The sequence below is a fragment of the Gnatocerus cornutus genome, chromosome 1 (genome assembly GCF_029298725.1).
Source record: "Gnatocerus cornutus isolate USDA-ARS CGAHR chromosome 1, icGnaCorn1.1, whole genome shotgun sequence".
In the NCBI taxonomy this organism is placed as follows: domain Eukaryota; kingdom Metazoa; phylum Arthropoda; class Insecta; order Coleoptera; family Tenebrionidae; genus Gnatocerus; species Gnatocerus cornutus.
In genome coordinates, this window is record NC_142233.1 from 24,420,271 (window position 1) to 24,445,450 (window position 25,180).

A 25,180-nucleotide genomic window follows, 5' to 3' on the forward strand; every position below is an offset into this window, starting at 1 on the left:
GAGTCTGAGACAGCCTGTATAAAGCTCCTAAATTATGCTTATGCGGAAATTTCTCAGAAATTAGAAATTTTCTAGAACAAAGATAACCGAACGAATCGAAAAAAAAATTGACATTGTTGTGTTACCTTCGGTTATACCGGAATTAGTAGTCAACTCACTTATTTAAATGAAACACCCTACATCTTAAGTATTTTTTAGATTCTACACCGAAAATGAGGATCGCCTTATGTAAAATGGCCTACCTACCTAAATTGTACAGTTTCAGAATATCTTAATTTTTGTAAAAAAAAATAAGTTAACAAATACTCCTAACATTTTTATTTTTTTAATTGATTGTTAGATTTACTGACGGTCAATAAAAATTGTATAGTATTATTAATCATTAAAACATTAATAAGAGTCGGTTTATACAATAATTGAATTGAAATTAAGATATCTCGCAACCAATTTGACGATTGCTGACATTTTATTAGCGAAAAAACGGTCACATGTTACTTTAATATGATGTTAAATATTTAATCGAAATTAAAGATTTAATCCGTAAACCGGCCTGTAGAATTTTATTTTCCCAAACATTTAGCAGACTTGTTCTTTAGGTAATGTTTTGTATTGGCTCCATAATTTTTTAATGAATCTAAAGAATAAGGGAAAAAATATATGAATTCTAAAATATACATACAAGGAAAATGTTTATTTATTCGTAAAGAAACTCGAAGTATAAAAAGGTAAAAAATACCACATAATAGAGCTCAAGCGTACATTTATTAATTTTTATTTTATTTTATATTATTGGTATTAGATACACTCAATAAAACTACAATTTTGGACAGCTCTTTCTGCACTATTTATATAGCTTGCCACGTTCTCATATTCTCTTTGAAAAAAAATCTATATTACAGTTCGGAAAGTATCTACAATCTACCTATTTATTAATTACCCCTCATACGAACACTTTAAGCAAAAATGCATTTTTACTTATAAAATGCTCATTTTAAATATTAAATCTCATTATTAAAACAACACTTTTATCAAAAGGACTATTCACACTGCTATTGACAACACGCATAAAAAATATAAAATTAAAAATCGCATTACCATTGAAATTGCATCGTTGCTTGAAATGACTTGTTTATAAAACCATGACACTTCACGGAAAATCTGCAATTTGCCGCTTTATTAGTTTAAAATTGTGTTTGAAATGATAAATATAATAAATATGTAATAACATAACCCGGAAAAAAGCATCAACAAATTTTAATCACTCAAAATCATTATCGCTCTCGGTATCGTATTTTCGTGGACAAAATTTGTTTTTATTCATTTACAGCATAAATACCTATTTCCTTTTTCAGTTGCAAATTAACGTTTAGTGAATGGTTAAAATACACGGAAAACTTATGCGAAAATAAGTACAGATATATAAGAAGTATTATTTGTATTGTATGTATTACTCTATATTAATAAACGTTTTACTGCTCACATGTTATTATAATCATTATATAAAAAATATTCAAATTATGAGCGCTCAAAAATGATAATCCAAATTAAATCTGTACGTAATCTGTAGCGTAACATGCAAATAAGGATTATTATAAAACTTGATTGGATGGGAGCTAAACATTTTTATTTTGGGTCATATTTTCATTAAAATTATGATAGTTACCTACGAATTAACAAAAAAAAAATAAGAATCTAATTCGTCTTTGGAGATCCAGTCATTTTGAAGCTAATGCAACACGTCTTCTAATTGGGAATTTTTAATTATTATTAGGAATACATTAAAATATAGAATAGCTATGTTTATCAAATTTAAGACATTGATATAAGGGTTAAGCATAATTAGGTCAGAAGTGGATAGATAGTTAAATAGTTTCAGTTATATGTATCTTTGTAAATCGGCCTAATTATTTTTTATTTGTTTTAATTCTAGATTCCTAACACCTGTAAGAAAATATTTCAAACTGATGCAATCAAGAAACATTAAACCCACATTGAAATCCTTCCGGTGTTTAATCTTGAACCGAGCCCCGCCTCACCCACCAACAAATTACCTCAATAATCATAAATCATACCCCGTAAAAACCACAAGTTAACGAACCATCACACTAACAAATTTCTCATTTTTTCGTCCGTTCAGCTTAATAGAAATCATCAAGAATAACGTTCCGCTTTTTCCTTGGATTTACAAGCATTAACTAACCTTTTCCTGTTGCATCTGCTGCTTCATCAAAATGGTCTTTTTTTTGTCTTTGCATCGTTTGTTCTGGAACCAAACCCTGATAACTCTCGGCGAGAGTCCCGTCATTTCTACCAGCTGCTCCTTCATAAGGGCATCGGGTCGAGGATTGGCTGCGTAACACGTCCTGAGCGTATGCAACTGCTTCTCATTGAGCACAGTGCGCACACGCGTTGGTTTCCCGTCACTGCCACCACCACCACCCCCGGAACTTTTCCGGAGGCCGCCGCCGCCGCCACCCTTGTGCGAACCACTCTCCGAGCCGGAATCTGCAACAAGGGTTTCAAAGTTAGGAGAGCTTTTTTCAGTCGATAATGCGGGGATTGCACAACAAATTATACATCAGTTATCGATAAGGTTTTCTGGAATCTAAAAGCACATTTGCATGTTTGTTAATGATCCAAATTGCGGTGTGTTTTTAGATAATTTTTTATCTGTCGCCGGCTTTTGTTGATATCGCAACCTTCATGGTGTTTTACAATTTCAACTATTTTTAATAAGTGGTTTCTGAAAGTTTGTGGCGATAAGAAAGTTGATACAAGTGTATGAAATTGTGGCAACAATCGAAAGTTAAGATTTTTGCAGAAATTTTAATTTTATATAGAAAACAATAAAGAAATAAAAATATTGTTGTCAGAGTCACAGCAGAGAGAAATCGTAGATAATGACAGCGGTCTACTGATCTAAAAGGTTTTTCATTTGATTTAAAGCTGTGCTTCTTATTTCACGTCCGTTTTCTTGTTTTCATTCCGCTAATTGTCGTTATTTTCCTTAAATGAAATCAAATCAAGAAATGACATTTGTACTCCTTTCTGCAAAAAGCGCGCTTTGTTCTCTTTTTCCATAAGCAAATACAAAATTCCCTTTGTGTCCAGCATCCAACCGTATATTCCTGTTAATCCCTGCAATATTACTCCGGCAAGTTAATCCTATCGGGAGTCGGACTGGCCGGCGTCCATTAGCAAAGTCCGGTAATTCCGGAGCCGACTCCGGGGATTATCAAGGCGTGAAACACTGGTCAATGCAGATTAGCCGATTAAAGCGTCATCCTTTGTGAATGGGTGATGAGTGGCCGGCTTTACCTTAAGCCCGTAAATTAACTAGACTCCTCACGACAAAATGAACATGCAAAATTAACTAATTATTCCCCATAATCGATGTTTGTTTTTTCCTATTGAACACGTCTGTCCATAAAATTCGTTAGGGTTGTTTAAACTGGTCACCCTCTGGCCGGAACCTACAGACGGTCAAGCTTTGAAGTTAAACCCAATGCAAATATTTAAAAAGTAAAAATGCTCAACCTTCGAGATTTTAAACTAAATAAAACCTTTCTAAACATATACTCAAGCGACCTTTAAAACACTTCAAATGTTCCGTGTTTTGTCCGTGGACCCCACAGGTTTCGACGTTTAGAAAAAATAACAAACGGAGTTCAGCACGTCCGTCGTGTGCGTTTTATATTTTTAGGACTTTTTGCGCATAAAAGTCCAAATAATGGTGATCCGGTTATCATTATCGCACTTGAAACAATCCGTATATCGTAAATTTTCCTGAACTAGTTTTGCGACGCTGTATACGCTGATTTGCATTTCTTATTTGCATATTCAAACGAATGCAGTTTTTTAGTTACATCATTTTAACGCAATTAACGTAATAATTGTTGGCATATTTATAGTAGATTTAAACGAGTTGAAATTAATTATTAAATATTGAAATTGTGGAGACGGAAAAACTAGTATTTCAATATTTATAACTTGCAATATCTGATTTAGGAATAATTTAATAAAGACACACTTAATCACAGTACAATAAAAATTATAGTTTATAGTGTTTTGTTTTTAAAAAAGCACATTACAGCGTACAGGTGTTATAATAAATTATAAGTAAGTAGTTAATATTAATTTCTTGCTTATGTTATAGTGAATAATAAGTCTATTATTTTGGCATGTTTATTATGTAGATAGATAATAATAGTACATTATGTCATTAAGAGCCAAAATGAAGCTTTGTGTGCTGAGCCTGTTCGTGTGTCTGCCAAAGGTAGTGGCGAAGTACACAAAGCCAGTTATGCTCTGAATGGCATATACGATTTTTTTCCAAACGATAGAAAATTAGTCTATTTTATTTTAAAAACATTAAATTCATGCAGAATCATAGTGCAATGGACATATTTTTATGGTTACGATGGAGCCCAAGCATAGATATAAAGTGCTGTGTTCTGTTTAAGCATACATTATGACGTTTGAAAAAAATAAAATTTATTGAAATGTATTACTGGTTGCCTCCAGCGTATTTTTTATTTACTGCCTTTTTAGTTTTTAGTTACTAGAAAGTTAATTCTAAAGTGGAACTCCCGATTCGGAATCTGAAGTTTGTTTTGCTCAGGGCCGGATTCAGAAATATTCTTAAAAAATGATTGTTAAGTTCTTCTACTGAACAAAAATTTATTTTCTTCAGTTTTTCTTGAAAACTTGCAATGTCCGACAGTGTTTTGGAAAGCCAATTTAATATGCTTTTCAAAGAGCTATAAAACCCATCGCTATGGTTGGTACTGCCCATGATAGTTTTGAAAACTGATCTTATGATCTAAAAAAAGTGATGATTTTCAAATGCAATTTTCCATTGTAACTCAATAATTATTACATTAATTTTTACTGTAAAGCATTGTATTGCTATCTCTTATCGTTTAGAAGTTACAAGACAAAAAAGAAAAATTTTTCAAAAAATTATAACTTTTTGTTATTTATTGTCGATTCCATTAAAAAATCAACGCCATTACTAACAACATTTTAATTTCGGGAATCGTGCAAAGTTTTAAAGTGATTTTAATGCTAAGGCAAGCCAGAATAATACATTTTAGAAAACTTCTTGACGAAGAATACTTCTTATGACATACATAGTTTCTTTATAGAAAAAGTGGAGATCTTTGAAAGGTGCTGTTCAAAATTTTCTGGATTAAACATAAATACTCGTTAATCTGTTGGAAAGGGTGGATGTCATTGAAAATTTACTTTTTGCATCTATAAATGATTTCTTTTTCTTTGAATTCGGTGGCAGTAAACCGATAAAGATATCAATTATACGAAAATTTCATCTTAGGCGAAAAAGTTATCTACATATCCATTTATCAATCTATCAGTTTCGTATCAAAAACGGCTTCAAATATATTTAAAATAGTAAAAATTTGACCAACAACTGTTTAACAGTAGCTGTACATATAATTTTTATTTATGATCTTCTTTTCTGATCAGTGAAATAATTTATGATTTATCGAATAACTATACCTACTGTTACGAGCAGTTAAATTAATTTTTTTTTAAAATAAAACGATTTTTTTCTAAAAATGTTCATATTCTTTGTCATGCCCCTTCTAAATGACAAGAGATAATAACGAGTTTAGCACTACATTTGAAAGCAGATATCTTAACCTTTATTATGGCGTATTACAATTTTGGAATTCCGTACAGACAAGTACTAAAAGTTTTTCAAAACCGTTTATTTTCGAAATTTTCATCAGTCAGATGAATCATCACAAAACCATCACTTTTTATCAAGATTCAACGGCTGAATTGCAAGAAAACAGCAGAATTCTGCACGAAATCATCAAAATTCTTAGAGAAAACCGCATATTTCGATGCAAAACGACGATTTCTCGCCGATTTTCGTTGTTTTCAGGCTTGAATTCGCAAAGAAGCGCACGAAATCTACAAAACCATCACTTTTTATCAAGATTCAACGGCGAATTGCAAGAAAACAGCAGAATTCTGCACGAAATCATCAAAATTCTTAGAGAAAACCGCATATTTCGATGCAAAACGACGATTTCTCGCCGATTTTCGTTGTTTTCAGGCTTGAATTCGCAAAGAAGCGCACGAAATCTACAAAACCATCACTTTTTATCAAGATTCAACGGCGAATTGCAAGAAAACAGCAGAATTCTGCACGAAATCATCAAAATTCTTAGAGAAAACCGCATATTTCGATGCAAAACGACGATTTCTCGCCGATTTTCGTTGTTTTCAGGCTTGAATTCGCAAAGAAGCGCACGAAATCTACAAAACCATCACTTTTTATCAAGATTCAACGGCGAATTGCAAGAAAACAGCAGAATTCTGCACGAAATCATCAAAATTCTTAAAGAAAACCGCATATTTCGATGCAAAACGACGTTTTCTCGCCGATTTTCGTTGTTTTCTAGCTTGAATTCGCACAGAAGAGCACGAAATCTACAAAATCATTACTTTTTATTAAGATTCAACGGCTGAATTGCAAGAAAACAGCAGCATTCTGCACGAAATCATCAAAATTCATAGAGAAAACCGCATATTTCGATGCAAAAGGACGTTTTCTCGCCGATTTTCGTTGTTTTCTAGCTTGAATTCGCAAAGAAGAGCACGAAATCTACAAAATCATCACTTTTTATCAAGATTCAACGGCTGAATTGCAAGAAAACAGCAGAATTCTGCACGAAATCATCAAAATTCTGATTCATCAGATTCATCAGTCATCAACCGAAAAAAACAAAAGTGAACGCAAATATACTCATTCAATTAATGGAGCAAAACAGGCTTCAGATTCAGAGCAGAGGCAATTGTACTTTAGAAATGACTTTACTGCTTCAATACAAATTTCGTCCAAAATTTTTTGTCTAGTGTAATCATTATTTTGATTTTTATTATACTCGTATTTAATATACAGGTGTCTCAAAATTTGCAAACTCCGAGTTTATAGCGTTGTAGAGAATCACTTTAGTAGTTCAAATATGAAAAAAAAGATTCGAGACTTTCCCACAAAGACACATTGATCCGAATGCACTCTTTGGATAAAAATTCCAGTGTTTATTGTTATTTATGATGTAAATGATTGTGGATGATAATAATAACGTAAAACAATTTTTGAAGAATTTACTTTATTTTGCAGTAAAAAAATCTTAGATTTTTGTAATTTTTCTTAAAGTAGAACGGCAACACGGCTATAAAGTAGTCTGTTACTATACAGGTGTCCCAGAACTCGCGCCCCAGAGAGCAATACACATGGTAAATTTCAAAACAAAAATTGAGCAAGTTTAATAGTATTTGAGAACTGATAAAAAGTTAACACCCAATCCCGAAAGCTTATTCGAGAAGTGGAGTAATTGGCCATCCCAAATTCCTAGGCAACGAGAGTCTAATGTTTAACTGACCAATGGATGATAGTATGTGTTTATAGTTACCAATTTTCAAATTCTGTTCAGCTTCGGGATTGGCTACAGTTTTTTTGTCTTATCTCGGTTATTTTTTGAGTTAAAAAATTATGGTTTCAAAATTTTGGTTCAGAATTGTTGCCTCCATAAGCTCTTTCTCTCTGGGGCGCGAGTTCTGAGACACCCTGTAGATGCAAGCAACTATGAATTTTGTCAAAATTTATCACCCCGCTAAAAATTAGATTCAAATAATGAATATGCAGACACGAACAGACCTGTGGTAGTTGCTCGCTTATACAGAGAGCGATAGCTCAATGGACTGCGTTATCCAATTCCAGGACTCTTTCGGCGCTGGACGCGTAAGCATTAGAATGATTCCACATATGGAAAAGCAGATTCTTACCGCTACCCGTAACGATCCAAAAATTAGCACATGAAACTCGCCGTCAGTTAGGTGTGCATCTTTCTTTACTGGGCAAGCTGCTTAAGGTAGCAAAATTGACACTATCTACTTGACAAAATCAGTTATTTGGTTTCGAACGTATCCAAGCAATACAAATAGAAATCATAAAGATAGGTCAGTATGTGAGTTTTTGAGACACCTTGTATTTTTGTTATTCAGAATTTTAGAAAAATAACATTAAATTATAGGTTTCATCTTACCTGACATACACCCGAGCTCCATCGAATTGCTGTTATGATTATTATTACTCAAACTCGTGTTGTTATTACTCTCCGCCGATGGTAAATGTGGCGGCGTCGGCACCGATGTCTTTTCCATGTGATCGTGATCTTGTTTGCAGTACAAATCGCCACCGTCCCTTAACGCGAACTCATCCCCGGGTTTCAACGGCCGAGAACAAGCACAACAAACGAAGCACTTTATATGATAAATCTTGCTTTTTGCCCGCATCACGAAATCGTCTTTGCTAAAGGATGACCCGCACCTGTCACACTTCGTCCCGAACAACCTGAAAAAGAAAATCTTACGTGAGAAAACTGACCCAGTATGTGTGTGGTTGAGTGACGTGTGTGTAATTCGAGAATAAGTTTGTATAAGGGGCATCAGGATGAGACCCAGCTGGGCCACCGACGAATTGGGGAGATTGCCAAAATCACATCGGAGTAAACATGGGATGCGTTGCTTGTCAAAAGGTGAAGAAGTTTTGACGGGAAAAACAAACGATGGTGGAGGTCTCGGTGAAAGAGGTTTTTTCTTGGTGCTTTTAGGTTAATAGAGGTGGGGAGGGAGGAAAATAGGTGGAAAGGGGTCTCTGTGGAAAACAGGGAGGATCGATAATGAGGAAACTTTTGGGATTTATGACTATGTAATGTGGGCACAGGGCGGATAAAATTGAATAAATGAATCTGAATTCATGGAAATGAAGCGTTGTGTTCAGGCCAAATTTGTTTCTCGTTGGATGTAATTTTATCATAATATTAGCATTCGGGGCTTTGATGTGATATGAACCAACAAGAAATAGATAACACTTCATATAAACAAGGCAGGTTTAAATGTTTAGATTTTGAGTTCTAAGCGCAATTATTATTGTTTATAACCGTTTGTGAGACTATAATAGGTAGACCTAACTCTCCAGAAATTCCCTTTCAGGACTCGTGGGATTGCGCCACTCCGTCTGTGGTCTCGCATGTAAAAAAAAATTCCCTTCAAGAAATCTATGTCGTATTTAAATTTTTTATTTTGGTCAAAAAGTGTCACGAAAATATTGCAATTAAAACTGAGCAGAAAGCTTAGGAAAAAAATCCGCATAAATCACACGTTGTTAGTGCGGGAAAAAATCTGATTACACTAGCTGCTTTTTATTTTAAGTCTTATTTACACAAGTTATTTCGTTATTTAAGATGATGTTTTCACCTTAAAAATCAAAATAAAAATTAATTTTATTGGTGGCGCCATGGTTTATTGGCCAAAAAATACTGTAAGAATTTTATGAGTTTCCAGCAAATGCGGCTAACATTGCTGTTAAGCCGTAATAGGTACAGTTCACCAAGCGATCTAGTGCGGTTATAACTTTGACTTTTTAAATCGTTTACAGCCACCTTATAATAAATTATATTACCAAAGATTTTTTTATTGCACCAGCAATGATCAGTCACAACATTTTTATAAGAATTAGAACAATTTACCTTTAAAATTAAATGAAAATGAAAGAAGAGCGGAATTAAATAAATAAATTAGTACTGGTTGTATTGAAAGTGTAAGACAAAATGAAGACAGAAAATATGGCTTATAAAATAAAGAATAATAATCAAACTAAATAAAATAGTTCCTTTCGTGTCCACTTCATATTCTACTTCAATATATTTTTTAATTTTTTATTTACATTGGTTAGGATTTTTTTTTCTAGACTCTCTGAAGAAAACGTTCTAATAATAATAATAATGTAAGTATTATTCACCTAACATAATCTCCTTTGCAGTATGTTTTCCCATCTCGAACAAAACACGTGCAATGTTCATCCAGAAACTGGCGACACTCCTGACATTTCAGACATGCCGCATGCCATTCCAAATCAGGCGCAACCCTCAGGATGTATTGGTCATGGATTTGCCCACCGCAGCCCACACAGTAGCTAAGTTGTCGAGGTTTTTCTGGAAGTAAAAAAAGACATTTAAAAAAATGCTCGAACCGGAAAAGAGCTGTGTTGCGAAAATATTGCCACTGTAAGATGAGACAGGAATCGAAGAGTTTTTGCATAAATTTCGTTTTTCGCGAAGTTGGCCTTTTGTCGGTCGAATCCCTAATGTAAGCCCGGCGTTAACAGAAGTCATCTAAATATTAGTGGCTGTAACACGTGTTTCCATCAATATTTACTGGCGGAGTGGAAAAGCGACGATGCATTAACTCTGCTTGTACGAATGTTTATTTCTGTTAGTGTTGCTGTCAACGCGTTAAATGCATCACATGAACACATATAAACACGCGAGTTTCTGTGTGTGAAATTCCTGCTAGGCAGCCTCACATCCATCATACCGGCCAGACCCATAAACCAGCCACAGTTTTACTGCTTAATACGCGATAGTTGTGCTCTATAAACGCGAGACTAAAAGGTTCTAGATGGATGTATGATTTATCGGATGATCCTTTCGCTCAGCTGATGATTAGAAAGTTTAACGATCGATGTATGATGCTTTTGGATGTAGGTGCTGCTGATGGATGGACGCCATAAATCAAAATGGAATGTGAAACGGGAAGAAATTCAGTTTTTCACATAGAAAGTTATGGGGATTATTGACCATGTCCAGATTGCATTTCGATGAATTTGGAGAAATTCTATGTCAAGGTCTGCAATAAATACCTATGTGGTGACATTTTTAAGATGGAAATGCTGTGTGAGCTGAGGAGTCGGTTCTGGCGTTTAGCAAAATTTATTGCTTTTTAGATCCTGGTTGTATACAACGTGGAAACAGCAATCATTTCCATATTTCAGGCTTAAAGGATTAGGCCGACTCTTGTCAAAACTAATTTATACATATAAGGTAAAAGCTGCTAACTACATGTATGCAGTCCTTTTTATAAATTGGCACATTTTAGATTTTAATGATAACAAAGTGTTTTTAATATCAAGATATGTAGAATAAAAAAGTTGGCATCACATCGCATTAATTACATTATTTACTCTTCACTGCCAATGAAGTCCTTTACTCTCAAACGGAATTAACGGCAATAACTTTTATTATTTAAATAATAATAAATTAATATAGTAATTATGTACGAGATTTGAAGGATTGAGGGATTTTAGACAGCGAGGGCCAGAAAACTCTTCTCTAGTTTATATTAAAAACTCATCCTCAGTTGGCTTTAAAATTTCAAGTCATGTCCTTGATTGAAAGGACAGTCTTTTGTTTCTGTCAAGTAATCTGACATTGTCAAACTGGAAATTTTGTGAAAATTTTAATAAACGATTTTGACAACGCTGTCAAAATTCATATTGCAAAAAGTTCTCTTATAAAAAACTACCGACAACACGTACTTTTGGTTTACATTATTTGCATTTCAAAACAGTTTTCATCTTATAACCTCAAAATTAGCAACTGTCAAAGTGGCAATTAAGGACACACTGTGGAATTCTAAAGGTAATTGAGGATGAGTTCTTATTTGATCTCTCGATACAAATTATACACTCTACCCTGTTTCAAAAAAATTTTCATCCAGTCACCTCTGATTTCCCGTACAATTTAAAAAATGCCGCTTTACGAAGTTAATGATTGAAATGTTGGTTTCATAACCTTAAAATACTTTTAAAAAATTATTAGGTAGACAGTGATCTAGGACGGCTGGATCGCTGAGGGGAAACAACTGACTCAACCTTTGCTTAATTTTGGTGTTGTTTAAATTCTTGCCCTATTGGCGATTTTAACGTTTGACAAGCAACACCATTGACAGAAGTCTAAAGTGACAGGACTAAATGCGAGCGGCACAAAAAGATTTCTTTCTAAAGGCAATTAGATGAAACTCATTTTGAAACACGGTGTATTTACTTTTTTCACTAGTAGCACATTTAAATGTACAAAGATAGGTCATTTAAAAGTTTCATAGATGATTTGACGTCATTTTTGACAACTATTCTATTCTTTATTTAATTGTAGGCGACAAATTTAATTTCTTAGTTCGGAAGCAGATGACATAAAGACATGTTCTCAAACTATTAGTGGAAAAAAATAAAGTCGTATCTATTTTTTCATTAGTAAATTCAAGTAAAACCCGGTAAAATAGCTACGACGTGTTAAGTTCAAGCCAATGCCAAATCAACTTGTTCAAACTGATATGAGAAAGGCATTCAAATCCTCTGTATCTTGTAGGTAAGTATGCATTAGAAACCGTAATCTGCGCAAGTCAAGAATTATGACGTAATTGGTTCAAAATTATAAACTTTAAACATTTTTTTTGACATAAATAAGGATTATATACCTATAAAATAAAAACAAAACAGAACTATTTTAACTATTTACGTAGTATTAAAAAAAGACAGTAACAAATGATCCCATTGCATAAACCAAGAGAGCAAAAAACATAAAAATCCATTGATTCCAATAGAGGTATACAATTAGATACATACAATTAGAAACGAACAAGCCATTATTTTCCAAGATCATTATAAATGCTAATTAAATTTTGTAATTACAATCTCCGAGTAAACCGAGCTCGATATATCAATCCCAACTGATGCACTTCTTTCACTCTGCATATAAAGCAGATCAAGGTGGATGACATCACTTAAGTTGAAATTGAAATTGGGACTCTTAATTACCAATTCGGCCAAAATTGACCAATTTATTTAAATTTAACGATCTTTTCAATAAATTTTTCAAAATGGTACATTGATGACGCCGTTGGTTGAGTAAGTGCAAATTTCGCTGGTGATTCATATTTTACCGTAGATGAGTGCAGTGTTCCATTTTCGCCTTGAAACAATTAAAAATGAAACAACTACTTCGGTTTTATCTCCTAATTGTAGTTTTTTACTCGGGTTCAATCTGATTAACTAAAACAAATTTACAACCGTAATAGCTGAGCTAATTTTTCGGAACATGCCGCACTAAATCATAGTAATATAAATTTAATTGTTGAATAAATTAAGTTAAAACTTCTTTAATTGCCCAAGTTTGAGATAAACAACAATGATGCTCATCATAATTGTGAAACTCTTTGTAAGTGAAAATTCTTCACGAATGCTTACGTTTCATCATTATAATTTTAATTACCGCACCATGAATAAAGATTACGTAGCCAAGTGTCAGATAATAATTTATAATCGGATTTTTTTGGGAATGTACGGAGGTTTTTTCGACGTTCAATAATACAGCTGATTCGTTTGCTAACAAACAGCTCAAACAAGATTAATTAGAGATGATAAATTCGAGTAAATCAATAATGAAAAACTGCCATCTCATTTAATTAGCTGGAGCACTTTGTAATTACTTTATTTCCATAATTAAGAACTCTCGTGGTAATCCAGTCGATTCGATAACATACAGAACTTGTGTAAACGTAATTTATAACTCGTCTGTCTATAAATTATCTTGAGCCAACAGGATAATTTTTTAACTGTCAACAATATGTTAGCTTTGGCGCCAATTCGTTTAATCAACAATATGAATAATTTTAGCTGGTTTATGCGATACTTCAGCGGTGATTCTTGTTTATAAAGGCCATTCTTCAACTTTTAGAATATTAATCGAATGACAAATTCGATCCAAAAACAAACCACTAAATCAAATATGTATTGGAAAAAATCAATTCGAAATAAAACATCATGAAAATTATTTCAATTTCTTTGAACTATTTTGTATGGGCGTTACTACGGGATACTTAAAATTTATTTTTTGTGACTACAAAGCCAGTTTTTAATTAATTTATTAATCAATTCTTAATTAAATTTGAATTGTTTCCGTTCGCGTTACGTCGAATTTTGCGAGTTGCATGCAGGCTGGATGCTGCTCCACCGCCGAGATGGTCAAATTACTCCTTTCGCTAGAAATTGGTACCAAAACATCCCCAATGCGTCATCAACCCCGTAATTAATGTCAGTGGTGGTATCCAGGCGACAGCAGCCACCGCCTTATCTGCCAGCATTGGTGGCAGCGTCAGGTAAACAATGGAGTCCTATAAAGTGTCTGCAAACAGACATGAGTGTAGCCGTTTCGGCGTTAATTGCCCAGGTAAAGTCAGTGGCGGTGTCAGTGCAGGCACAATGATGATGGCATCCGGTAGCAAGTCGGCGAGACGGGGGCCTATTAACACCCCGGTGCGAACTGCGGGGTGTCCAGACAGCCCTCGACCACCACCGACTGAAAAACCGCAGCGGAGACTTATTGATACCGCGGAAGTGGTCAAAGAAACAATAAATAATAATTAACAATTCACTTGTCAAAATAATGAAAAACATTTTAATTTCAGCCCACTTTCGAGCCACTAAATTTCAGACTTTACAACCTGTCGATATTAATTGTTCTTCATGAAGACGTAATCGGCTGAAAGTACGCCAACCTGTTCCTTCTTTACCATTTCGGAGCCAATGGTGCTCATTAGAGACTTTCTGATTTGCATGTTGGCCTGAAATGATAGTCTGCTACCTGCTATGGAATAAATAAAGTCCAACAAGTCGCTAATTGTTTACTTTATCTTAACTTATGATCTCCGAATTGTCCACATTCCCGACGAGCCGACTCCTCTCTTTGGCGCTCTTTCTTTATAACCCCGTCACCTACGATGCCGTTTGTTTATATAAGCGGACCGCAAATGACCCATCGTAAATCCTCACCTACACCCTCGGCCTACTAAAAGAGGGAATTAGATGGGTCCTGGCACGTTTTACTACTGTATTATTTTTATATTTTTTCCGAACTGTTCAGACGCTATTCGAATAAAATTTTAGAAAACATAATTATAATCAAATTGGCCTTTTCTTAGTAATACAAGATTTTATTAAGCATTTTATTATTACTTTTATCGAGTCGCCTATAATTTTCTCTAATATAATAATTGAATAATAATAATAATATAATAATAATTGAAGCGTTAATTACATAACCGCAAAATATATTAGGTAGAACTGATCTAGGACAACTACAAGGTGTTTATAAGTCTAGCATCAAGGGTGGCTATGAAATGTCAAAGAAATTTGCCGCTCATTACAAATATGGGTTTCGATTTGCAACTGACATTTGCAGTTAACCTCAAACATGAAGTAAAGTAAGTTTTGAGAAATAAACTGTTCCAGTTGTGGCTTAAAACCTAAAAATCGAAAACTTGGGCTCAAAACCGTAACTAAAACGTCATTGAAGTAAGTAACATTAAAAATAATTTTCAAGATTGTTCACTATGAAAACAAAGCGGCAAAATAGTGTACGACAGAAATTCCAAAGCCACGCTTGATGCTAGAAACATTTATAAACACTTGTAGATCGCTGAAGGAATAAAAATGAACTAAGCTATGCTTAATTTTTTTGTTTGTTGTTTAAATTGTTTCCCTATTGGCGATTTTGACGTTAACAAGTGGCACTATTGACAGAAGTCCGAAGTGACAGAACTAGTTCAAACACAGTATAGTGCAAGCGGCACAAAGGGAATGATATTCTAATAGTACTAACTAGATGAAAATAATTTTGAAACACGGTGTGCTAACCATATTTAAAAAAATTCTAAGAAAGTGTAAAAAATACAATACATACCTAAACAATATTGTTGAATTTTGACAATACTTTACATGAGTCCGGGTGCTTGAAAGAACAAATGCTTTTCAGTTGTTTATGCTATTTTTCCTAATTTTTCTATTAAATCCATTACTAGCAGTGTTACCACAGAAATTGGATTTTTTTTTTAATTATAGATAACCGCACAATTCCAATCTGTCTTTCAAATATTTTGGATATGCAGGGTGTCCAAATAAGTGGTAAAAAGTGTTTTTTTTTATTGTTTGAAAAGTATTAAAAAATAGTCAAAACTTTGTGTTTTGACAGAAATCACACACATACTTATGTCTTGTAAGATTGGTGCAGTCTACATGTGCCCAATTGTCACAAATTTGGCAAGTAACCCAATTCGTCTGACAACAGAACATACAATTTATTTATTCTTAATTTTTATCGTTTTTCACAAATTCTTTTTTCATCTCTGAACACACAACTTATAATTTGTTTCGTTGAAATTTGTCTTTAGTTTCGGTTAGGTTTTATCACTTTTAGTCGTTTCTTCTCAAAGATCTGTTCGACATTAGACGACTAACAATTTAAAATTTTTTTTTAGTGATATTAGTTTGTAGAATAAGACGAAATCTATACATAACACTTCTACTAAAATAGTACATAACATTTATGTATGACGGAAAATTTTTCAAAAAAATGTCACTAAAACACCATCAAACAAAACGGTTCTTACAATTTTGAGGAATCTACTGACGATCGGTGTTTGATAATATAGTTCAGCCCAGTTGGTCTGAGCTACCATAAAAGCATAAAAATTTGCGGGCTACCGCAACGGGACAGCTTCAAAAGATTCTCAAGTGCACATAATGAGGGTTTATTTGCTCAAGTTTGCACAATGCGATAAGAACAGCATCCCTAAACAGGCCAGATGTTTCGTCATAAATGACAAAATACCGCAAACTGTCCGGTTGCGGTTGCCGTCTAATTTTCATGATTTTATGGTGGCTCAGACCAACTTGGCTGAACTATACACCATCTATCGTTTATTGATAAAGACTTCATAGTTATTAAATTTTTTCTATAATTTCTTCTTGTAGAAATCTACTGATTTTAATGGCATTATTTTAAAGTACATAATTTAGGTAAAAAACTCTGTGGCCATAGAGATAAATATCAAACAAGTAATTATTATTACTAGAATACCGTCTTTAACTTTACTGTAAACCTTAGGGTTCTAAAAATTGAAATACATATACCCACTACATTCATAGATATTTCCTGGATTTTACGAGTAATCATTAATAAAATGACCATTTGGCATTTAAGATAATTACACGAGACAAATTATATTTGCGTTTTATGGCTACCTAACTAATTAAATATAATATTAATGGCATTATTTTAAATGAGTCTGCTGTTATTTTTATCTGAATCGCTGATAAACGTGTAGTCCGCATGCGTACTATGCATAGGTAACAAAATTAAATTAAAAACTCAAACGCCTCAATAGTTAAACAAAAAAAAATTGAAAAATGAAGTTATAGATATTATATTATAGGTCGGTACATGGGAAGTAAAAGTACAAATCGGTAATTATTTTGATTTCCCAATTAGTTACACTTCACTAACTCAACTTATTTTCTAACACCTATGCATTTAATTTAAAATTATAATAATTAAGCGATATTTTCCATTGGCAGCTTACTACTTTCGGTCCTTGGAGCCGTATACGCTAATAGTTAATCTCTGACATTCCGTTATTAGTATTAGCCTCGCAGGATACACCTAATAACTACAAATAGCCGACACGTTAATTTATTAAACTTTTATTATTATTTCTTCTAACGGACCTCATTACTCTCATCCACGATCCATTTTTCATTTTTCTAGAGAATTCCTTTATTTCTCGCCGCTTACTCATCCTCCTAATTGGCACAATTAAGTGCAATTTTTCTTATTTTTTAACAAAACTGCGTTTTCCAGCGGTGGAATCTCGCTTAAATTCGTAATCGGCACCGGTAATTGCAACTCTTCCCATTTTCCAACGTGATGAGCAGAATATGATTTTTAATTTTCAACGGAGCCGTGATGTTAATTGTTCATATGCCAATTTAATTAGTTATTTTTATTGTAGATGTGCAACGTAACCAATATAAGCTGTAATTAAACCATCCACTCACTATAAATATAGTTCCTCCAAGGAGAATTGACTTACGAAACTCACTGTTATAAATGAATCTATTCTATTCTGTAGCGTGGCGAATGACTTGGCTTTTTTCTCTAGACCTCGCGGAGATTTTTTTCTCAATTAGGATTTAATACTGTTTAGTGTTCTGTATGGGTTTATGGCGAGCTAATTACGGACACGTTAATTGTTATCTGGAATTGCTGGCTATAGCGTGTGTGCATTAACATTAAGACAAACATAATATTAATTTACTGTTTGCGAGTGTAATACACTATTTTTGCTTTCTCGCAATTGGTGTTTGTATACCTTGTGGAAAGTCGTAGGATAAAAGGTGTGAATTATTGTTTTCTAAAATTAAATTAGCGCCCCATAATATTTTTCTCTTGGATGAGAGCCTAAGCATCTTCGCCCTTTCACAGTATCTTTGCAAAATGGATGGTTGAAGAAAGTATTTTCAATCACTTTCAAACAATTTAATGATATTAATGAAGGTGAAACCGATCTGTGCTTGACATTTATGAGAAATTAAAGTCAATGAAACCATCCGAAACTGATGGTGTTCTCAATAAAGAATATTGGAAAATTTCTGCTCGGTTCTGGAGACCGAGCTAGTGAAGGCTATATCGCTTCCTTCGTTTTTCCTGTCGCAGATTGTCCGCACTCGCGTGTGTACTTTCAACACCACCTGTTTATTCAGTCAGCAAACTAGCAAAAATCCGGTGCGTTGCGCAAGGAGGTCGTTGTTTGCTCTTTGCTTTTAATAATTTACAATTGTGTATGCAAATGCCTTGGTGGTTTCGAAGATAAAGTCGGATAAGGCTCCCAGCCGCTCGTAATCAAACCGATCGACATGTCGATAGCCGACGGAGGCGAGGGTCTCTCACCATCTACCTGAAATGAAATGCAAACACGTCTTCACCGACCGACCGTCACTTCACTTTCCAAATGACGCTAATGCCAATTTTACCATAAATACGCGTCCGCAAATTTGCATATAGAGTAATTCGGCCGACTTCCTTTCGATGACGATCTCGATTTTTTTATAGTCGGCATGAGGTAATTCGGAAAAAAACGGAACTGGAGGAGTTTGGGCGTTGCATGGTCAGCCAGCTGTTAATGAGAGTGTTAATTATCGATGTGGTCAATGTGGATGCAGCATGGGGGGGTCGGGGAGACCCTGAGGTGTACTAATGAGATCAAAGGTGCCGACAAGAGGTGTACTGCCTGTAGCGGTGACGTGAACTCGCTGGGACATGGGTGTACTATACTGTTCTGTGGTCACCGACATTCGATAGATGGATTCTGACATACTGTTCTGGCGGGAAAAAGTCACGAAAATCGGAAGGATTTTGTTCGGACAAGTGAAACGGAAAATTTGTGTTTTTCAGACAAGCGGAAAAACCACACACTTTACAGTTTTATCGCAGAGTTTTATCGTTACATGGCCCTGTTTTTAATTGTCCATTTAATTGAGTTCTACCCCTTTAAACTATAAAATCTTAAACCAACTTATTGTACATCCTGTCGAAACTACTTGAAAGGCACTAAAGTTTCCTGCAGATATTGACCGTTCTTCTGTGAGTACTAACTTGGTGGGTAGATACATTTAATTTGCAGCTAATACAGTTAGGTTTGGAGTTGATATAATTTACACAATTAACGCTAAATTTGAACAAACAAATAGATAATATTTTTTAGAATTTCATGAAACATAAATAAAGCTGCTAATTTATTATGACTACAAAAAAACTTTAAATAGAACAATCAGAGTGTCATATCTGAAGCACGAGTTAAACTGTTTGATAAAATAATTTGACATTTAACACTTATTTCTTAAATTTACAAAACCATTTAAAATTTAGGTCTACTATGTAGAACTTCTTTTAAATTTAATTATTATTTTAGTTATATACCTACATATATTTTATTAGATATTTCCGCGGAGTAAACTAAGGGTTTAAGTAAACTAACTATTTAAGCCAAAGTTGAAAAAATATGACTAAATAAATAAATAAAATAAATGCTCTGAATTTGCGTAAACTGCTTTTGGGCCACTTCAACTAGTTTGAAAAATAAATAAATAAGACTTAGCTAGATTAAAATGGACTTACAAGGACTAACTAAGATTAACTTGATTGATGGTACCAAATTTCACTAACAGTAAGTTGGAAATTTAATTGACTTAAGATTTGAATTCCAGCTAGTCAATATGCGTTAAAGGATCAAAAAGAATCAAATTAATCTATTATATTATGAACAAACTGAAATAAAACAGTTTGTGGCAGACAAATGTAAATTGTATTATTGTTAAGTATCTACCATCAAGGACATTGTTATTAGTCTGTGCGAAACTGCTTGAAGCTAATCATGAAATATCTAATAAGATTCCTTTAGTTTGGTAAGCGTTCACAAAATTTTTCAAAATTTAATCCGGTTAAAGCTTTAAAACAAATTTGTGTTGATCTATCCATGTTTATCTTTTCCACAATGGCCATGTAAAACAGAACAGAAAATAAAGAATGAAGATTTAGAAGATTAAGAGTTTATTAAATGTGCTGGTAGTGAAAAAAGTAAATACTTAATATAAACCACGGAAGAGAAAACTTTTCTGAGTCTGATCCGTTGGTCTTTGGAAAATAATAGCGCGGATTAGAAAAGTATAATAATATTATCAATATGTCTATTGTTTTAAAAAACAGTCTAGACCACAGGTTCCCGAACTTAAAAACGTATGTGTTATCGTAACGACGTAGGCATTCTACAGACAAAATTTTTAAACGGTTAGAATAGAAACCCCGCCAAAACAAACAAGAAATAGAGAACGGACGACTACGAATCCCAAAAAAAAAATTATGGTTGTTGAAGCTGTTGCAAAACTGAGCATAATTTTTCTAAACCTCCTCATTTTTCATTTATGCTTTCATCGCCCCTAAATGCACCCGTAGCCATCACCGCCCCTCTGGATTGCTGCAGCACTGGTTTAGATCAAATAACTTAAATTTAATACTAATTTTGTAACTAATAAGGTAAATATAGTTTTGTTGTCTAAAAAAAAACTTCCGGGATTGTAGCTCATAACTTAGTAGTACAACAAGGGTAATATAGTTAAGTAGGTGTGTAATTGTGAGTTTAAATCTTACTGAGCATGTAAAAACATTTTACTAACAAATTTATTTATTCTCAAAAAAAAACAAGAAACAAAGGACTATACATATTATATTATGTAGGTATGTTGACCCATATGGACCTTATTCTTTAATTGAATTATTATAAGATAAAACTCTTTTTTCATTACCTACTATTAATCCGATGAATTTATTTAAAATGTAGTTATGTATTTACCTACATGCTTGAATAATTAACAATCGTAACAATTAAATTCCCATTAATCTTCTTATGGTTAAGTCAGATTCATAATGTAATACATTTTAACATTTTTTATTAATGCACACAATCAAAATTTGTTAAAAAATGTAATTTTAGGCGCACATAAAAAATGATATTTTTTAAATAGCTGCTGGATATAAAATTTTAATTCGTCATATGGAAATTACAAAGATAAATAGAAACATACACGGTCAAATTAATGTACCGGTGCATAAACACACCAGAAAAAAAGTTCCGGTTTTACATTCTGATCCACATGTAAGATAAGCGTACATAATAAGAATACAAAATTTTTTTATTATTACCAAAAATAAAACAAAACTCACTCGTTTGAAAAATTGAGGGGATCTACAAATTTTGATAAAATCTGAGATGGTAAAGAATGAGTGCATGGTTTAATTCTTAGAAAACTTGGAAGTGATTTTTCTGTTGACACCTTTCCATCAAGTTGATGTGACATTTCTTAGTGAAGTAAAAATTGGAATTAGATCATTTACTTCACTTGCTTGCACTACAATAAAGCCCTTTTCCACGGCTTCTGATTACAACGTGAAGTGCATAAATCCTTCCTAGAATGGCTCAAATTGACCAAAAACAATTCGAACCAGTAGTCACGCTTGGTGATTTTTCATTTTATTAGGTGTCAGGTAGCCTTGTACCATGTAATGACTGTGTTCTGTATTTTATTTCGGATAATTCAACGTAAATTGATAGTCATAAAAGCTACGTCCACTGTTATCTCTCCATACATCTACCAATTTTATTATCTGTCGGAGATTTGTGTTACTACTTCTTTTATTTGCCAATGAAACAATAAAATTATACTAGACGAAAAACAAAAATCCTTTAATTGCCAGCTGGAATGGTTCGGGTCGTCATGTTTAACGACACAGTCCTTTTCGTTAATTATTATTTAAACAAATATAGCATTCTAGTGGTGTTTTATGTCTGGAAATGCCAAGAATATTTGTTGGACACATTAAAATGTAACAATAATACTGGGCACGACCAATCAAGAAGATCGTAAAGTTGATAAACTAGACTTGTTTGCCAATTTTATAGAAACAATTTGGGATGAATTTGAAAAATGCATGGCCACGGATGAGGTCAGACCAATTTTCTTGTTTTTTATTTAATGGGAAATGTCACAGAGACGGTGAAGAGTGGCGTTGAATTGGAGCAATTTTATTGTTTACAAGTTTTAGCGGTGGAAATGGTCAAAAAAATGAACGCAAAATCTTTATTTGCTTCTTTCTTGAGTTTGCAAAAATCATATTCTACATACACACAATTAAAAAAGTAGATATTGATGTAAACTAAATTATTGTGTTTGGGTATTAATAACTCATTAATAAATTTTTAGTATAGAAACATTTGTCCTATTGTTTTTCAAAAATTGTTCATTTTTAACTATAATTTTTACTAGATAGATAAGTGTCGGTATGCACGTGTGCGCTTTCCTATCATTGTCCTTTAGATATAGGCTTATAATTATCGTATTTTAGTTAATGGTTTTTTGTTCCATAGATAACTAGTGTCACCATTTTCAAAAGTAGATTAATATGGCAAATTTTATTCGTATGATAGACCCATTTTATATGTTATAATTCGGCCGTCTGCATTTTTTTTACATAAGTCAACAAATTTTAGACAAAATTTTAGACAAAATTTGTATTAAAGCAGTAGAAAGTCATTTTTAAAGTAGAATTGCCTTCTGATCTAATTTCCGTTTCGCTCAGAACTCAGTGACATTTGTATAATATTTTTTTCATGTACACTTTTATTTTTTTTTGCTTAACAATTTGCAAAATCATAAAACTTTATAATTGCTATATTATTGAAACGGTAATTAAATAAGCTTCCTAGCGAAGTGTAGAAGTCGAGAGAATTTGTCAAAATAAAGGTTGAGATCTTTATAGATAGATAAAAATTATGCAGCAACTGTTCAAATTTTATTTGTCAAGTTTTTGATTGATTTAAATAAATTTGAAGACACCAGATCATCATTTTTCAAAAATATCTCTGAATCCGGATCTGATAGAGCAAAACGTATTTCAGATACGAAATCAGGGGACCATTCCGCTTTAGAAATGACTTTCTACTTCTCCAGTACAATTTTTTTCAAAAATTACTAGTGAAATTAAGCGTAGGTACTTATGTTTTCATTGTGACGCAGTTTTGTTTTACTTTTTTAATAATTAATGTGGCGTGAAATAGCCTGCACTAAAACTAGCCATTAACTGGTCAAATTTTAATTTAACTAAAACACGGCATAACCATTACAGCAATTAAGTTTTAAAGGGTATTAACCAATTAATTTTGTTCGCTAATAATAATCAGTAACCTATCTCACGTTAAATAAATGTTAATACACTTCAAATCTATGCAGATAAAATTTCCTAACAGGTCATTTCACAACTCATCACTGAAATTAGGTAAACAAAATATATTACAACTAAAAAACATGAATAAATAGAAATGATTGTAACATGATATTATACAAAGTTGTTTGAAAACATGGAAAGCCGACTGCAAAACGTAACTGTAAACGCTTGTATCATCACAACCAAAATAAACAATTTGGGTTACAATGTTCGAAAATTTAATTCCGAATTATTAGATATTAAAATTATTTATGTGGCATTTATGTATGTTATCAGTGAAGGGTTCAATTAATGAAGTTGAAAACTTTACGATAGTCTTAGGCGTCACAAACTGAATGTGACGATAGATAGCTGAAAACCCTGCACTTTTCTAATTCTAAAACCGGCCCTGCATTTTTCATTCATAATTTCTCTGGCACATTTTCGAGAATTCGTACTACGCGTGGGCCGGAACGTTGCTAAACTCCATTGACCGGTGATTTATTAGGACCCCTTGGTTGTTGGCTTTTTGTTGTCACATTTGTGTCGGATTCTTCATCGCATCCTCGTGTTAGCCAGTGGCGACAAGACTAGGCGCCGGCGTTTATAACCTACAGGACCCAGACAGGCTTAGTGAGATACCCTGACTGGTTTATGGGTGCGGATTAGGTCCGTCGAAGGTCTCCAAGAGATAAGTCCAGTGAAGAAACTTGTCAGGTGCGTCACGACCACCTCACACTAAAAGGAAACAATTTAACGAATTGGGAGGGAAACCGAAACGTGGAAATGTGGAAATCAGGAAGTAAAGATTTTGAGGCACTTTTTTGTTATTTTCCACTTTTTGAAATTACGCTGTATAAAGTTATCAAAAGCTATTGTTAACAGCTACAATAGAAATTAAACTGAAAATTATTCTACTGGCTTAGTTGACCATCTAGATGCAGATATTCTTTTTCAATTCCAAAAGAGAAACCAAATACTGATGTCCATCACGTCAAGCTTTGTGGTTCGATTTGATCACTCCTATGTTTTCGACTAACATTACAACAACGCTAAAAATAAAGATCCTCAAATTTGACAAGAGTGTAATTTTATGCAAAATCTACTTTCTAGAATTTGTGAAATTGCAATTGGAGAACTACGATGAAAGAAACGCCAGTTATTTATGCAAACTCACTTAAAGAACTTAACCCAAATGAGATGAAATGAGGATTTCGAATTTTATCCAAATGAGCTCATTTTCGGTCCTGCAGGTTTGGAGACCCCTGCGCGAAATTTTATATTCCATTAATTTCCCAAACACGTGTAATGTCTTTCAGACAAGATGTCTTCTCTGCAGGTGAGCTGTAATCTGTACGGTGGTCCCGAATATCTTGGTCTTTATTTAGTGTAAAAATGTCCCAATATTTTGATGTTGGCGGGCGTCAAAGTTAAATATAACGCTCGCTCTCTAATTAAATAAAACTAACAGATTCCTGTTGCCTAAAAATGCAATAAAACCGTGGCCGAGTAATGTTCAAAGCGACCGCCGACTCCTCAAGAGAAATGACCTCCGATTAAGGGAATCTTGTGTCTCTCGCCGCGGAATTTTATTGAAAAAGACGTTTGGTGAATTTCGGTACAGTTATCCAATAGCTAGATTAATATGCACGCTT

The 25,180-nt window shown here is 33.5% G+C and overlaps 1 protein-coding gene across 2 annotated transcripts in view; it reads right to left on the bottom strand.

Annotated features, from left to right (window-relative positions):
• The window catches only part of tup (LIM1_Isl and LIM2_Isl domain-containing protein tup), a 45,182-nt gene that overhangs the window by 10,400 nt on the left and 9,602 nt on the right, over window positions 1-25,180 (bottom strand). For both annotated transcript variants that reach the window (XM_088041524.1, XM_088041517.1), the window contains exons 2-4: window positions 9,839-10,031; window positions 8,082-8,389; window positions 2,201-2,505 (exon numbers count right to left, since the gene is read on the bottom strand). In XM_088041524.1, the coding sequence (XP_087897650.1) occupies window positions 2,201-2,505; window positions 8,082-8,389; window positions 9,839-10,031 (806 nt within the window). The remainder of the gene's footprint in view (window positions 1-2,200; window positions 2,506-8,081; window positions 8,390-9,838; window positions 10,032-25,180) is intronic.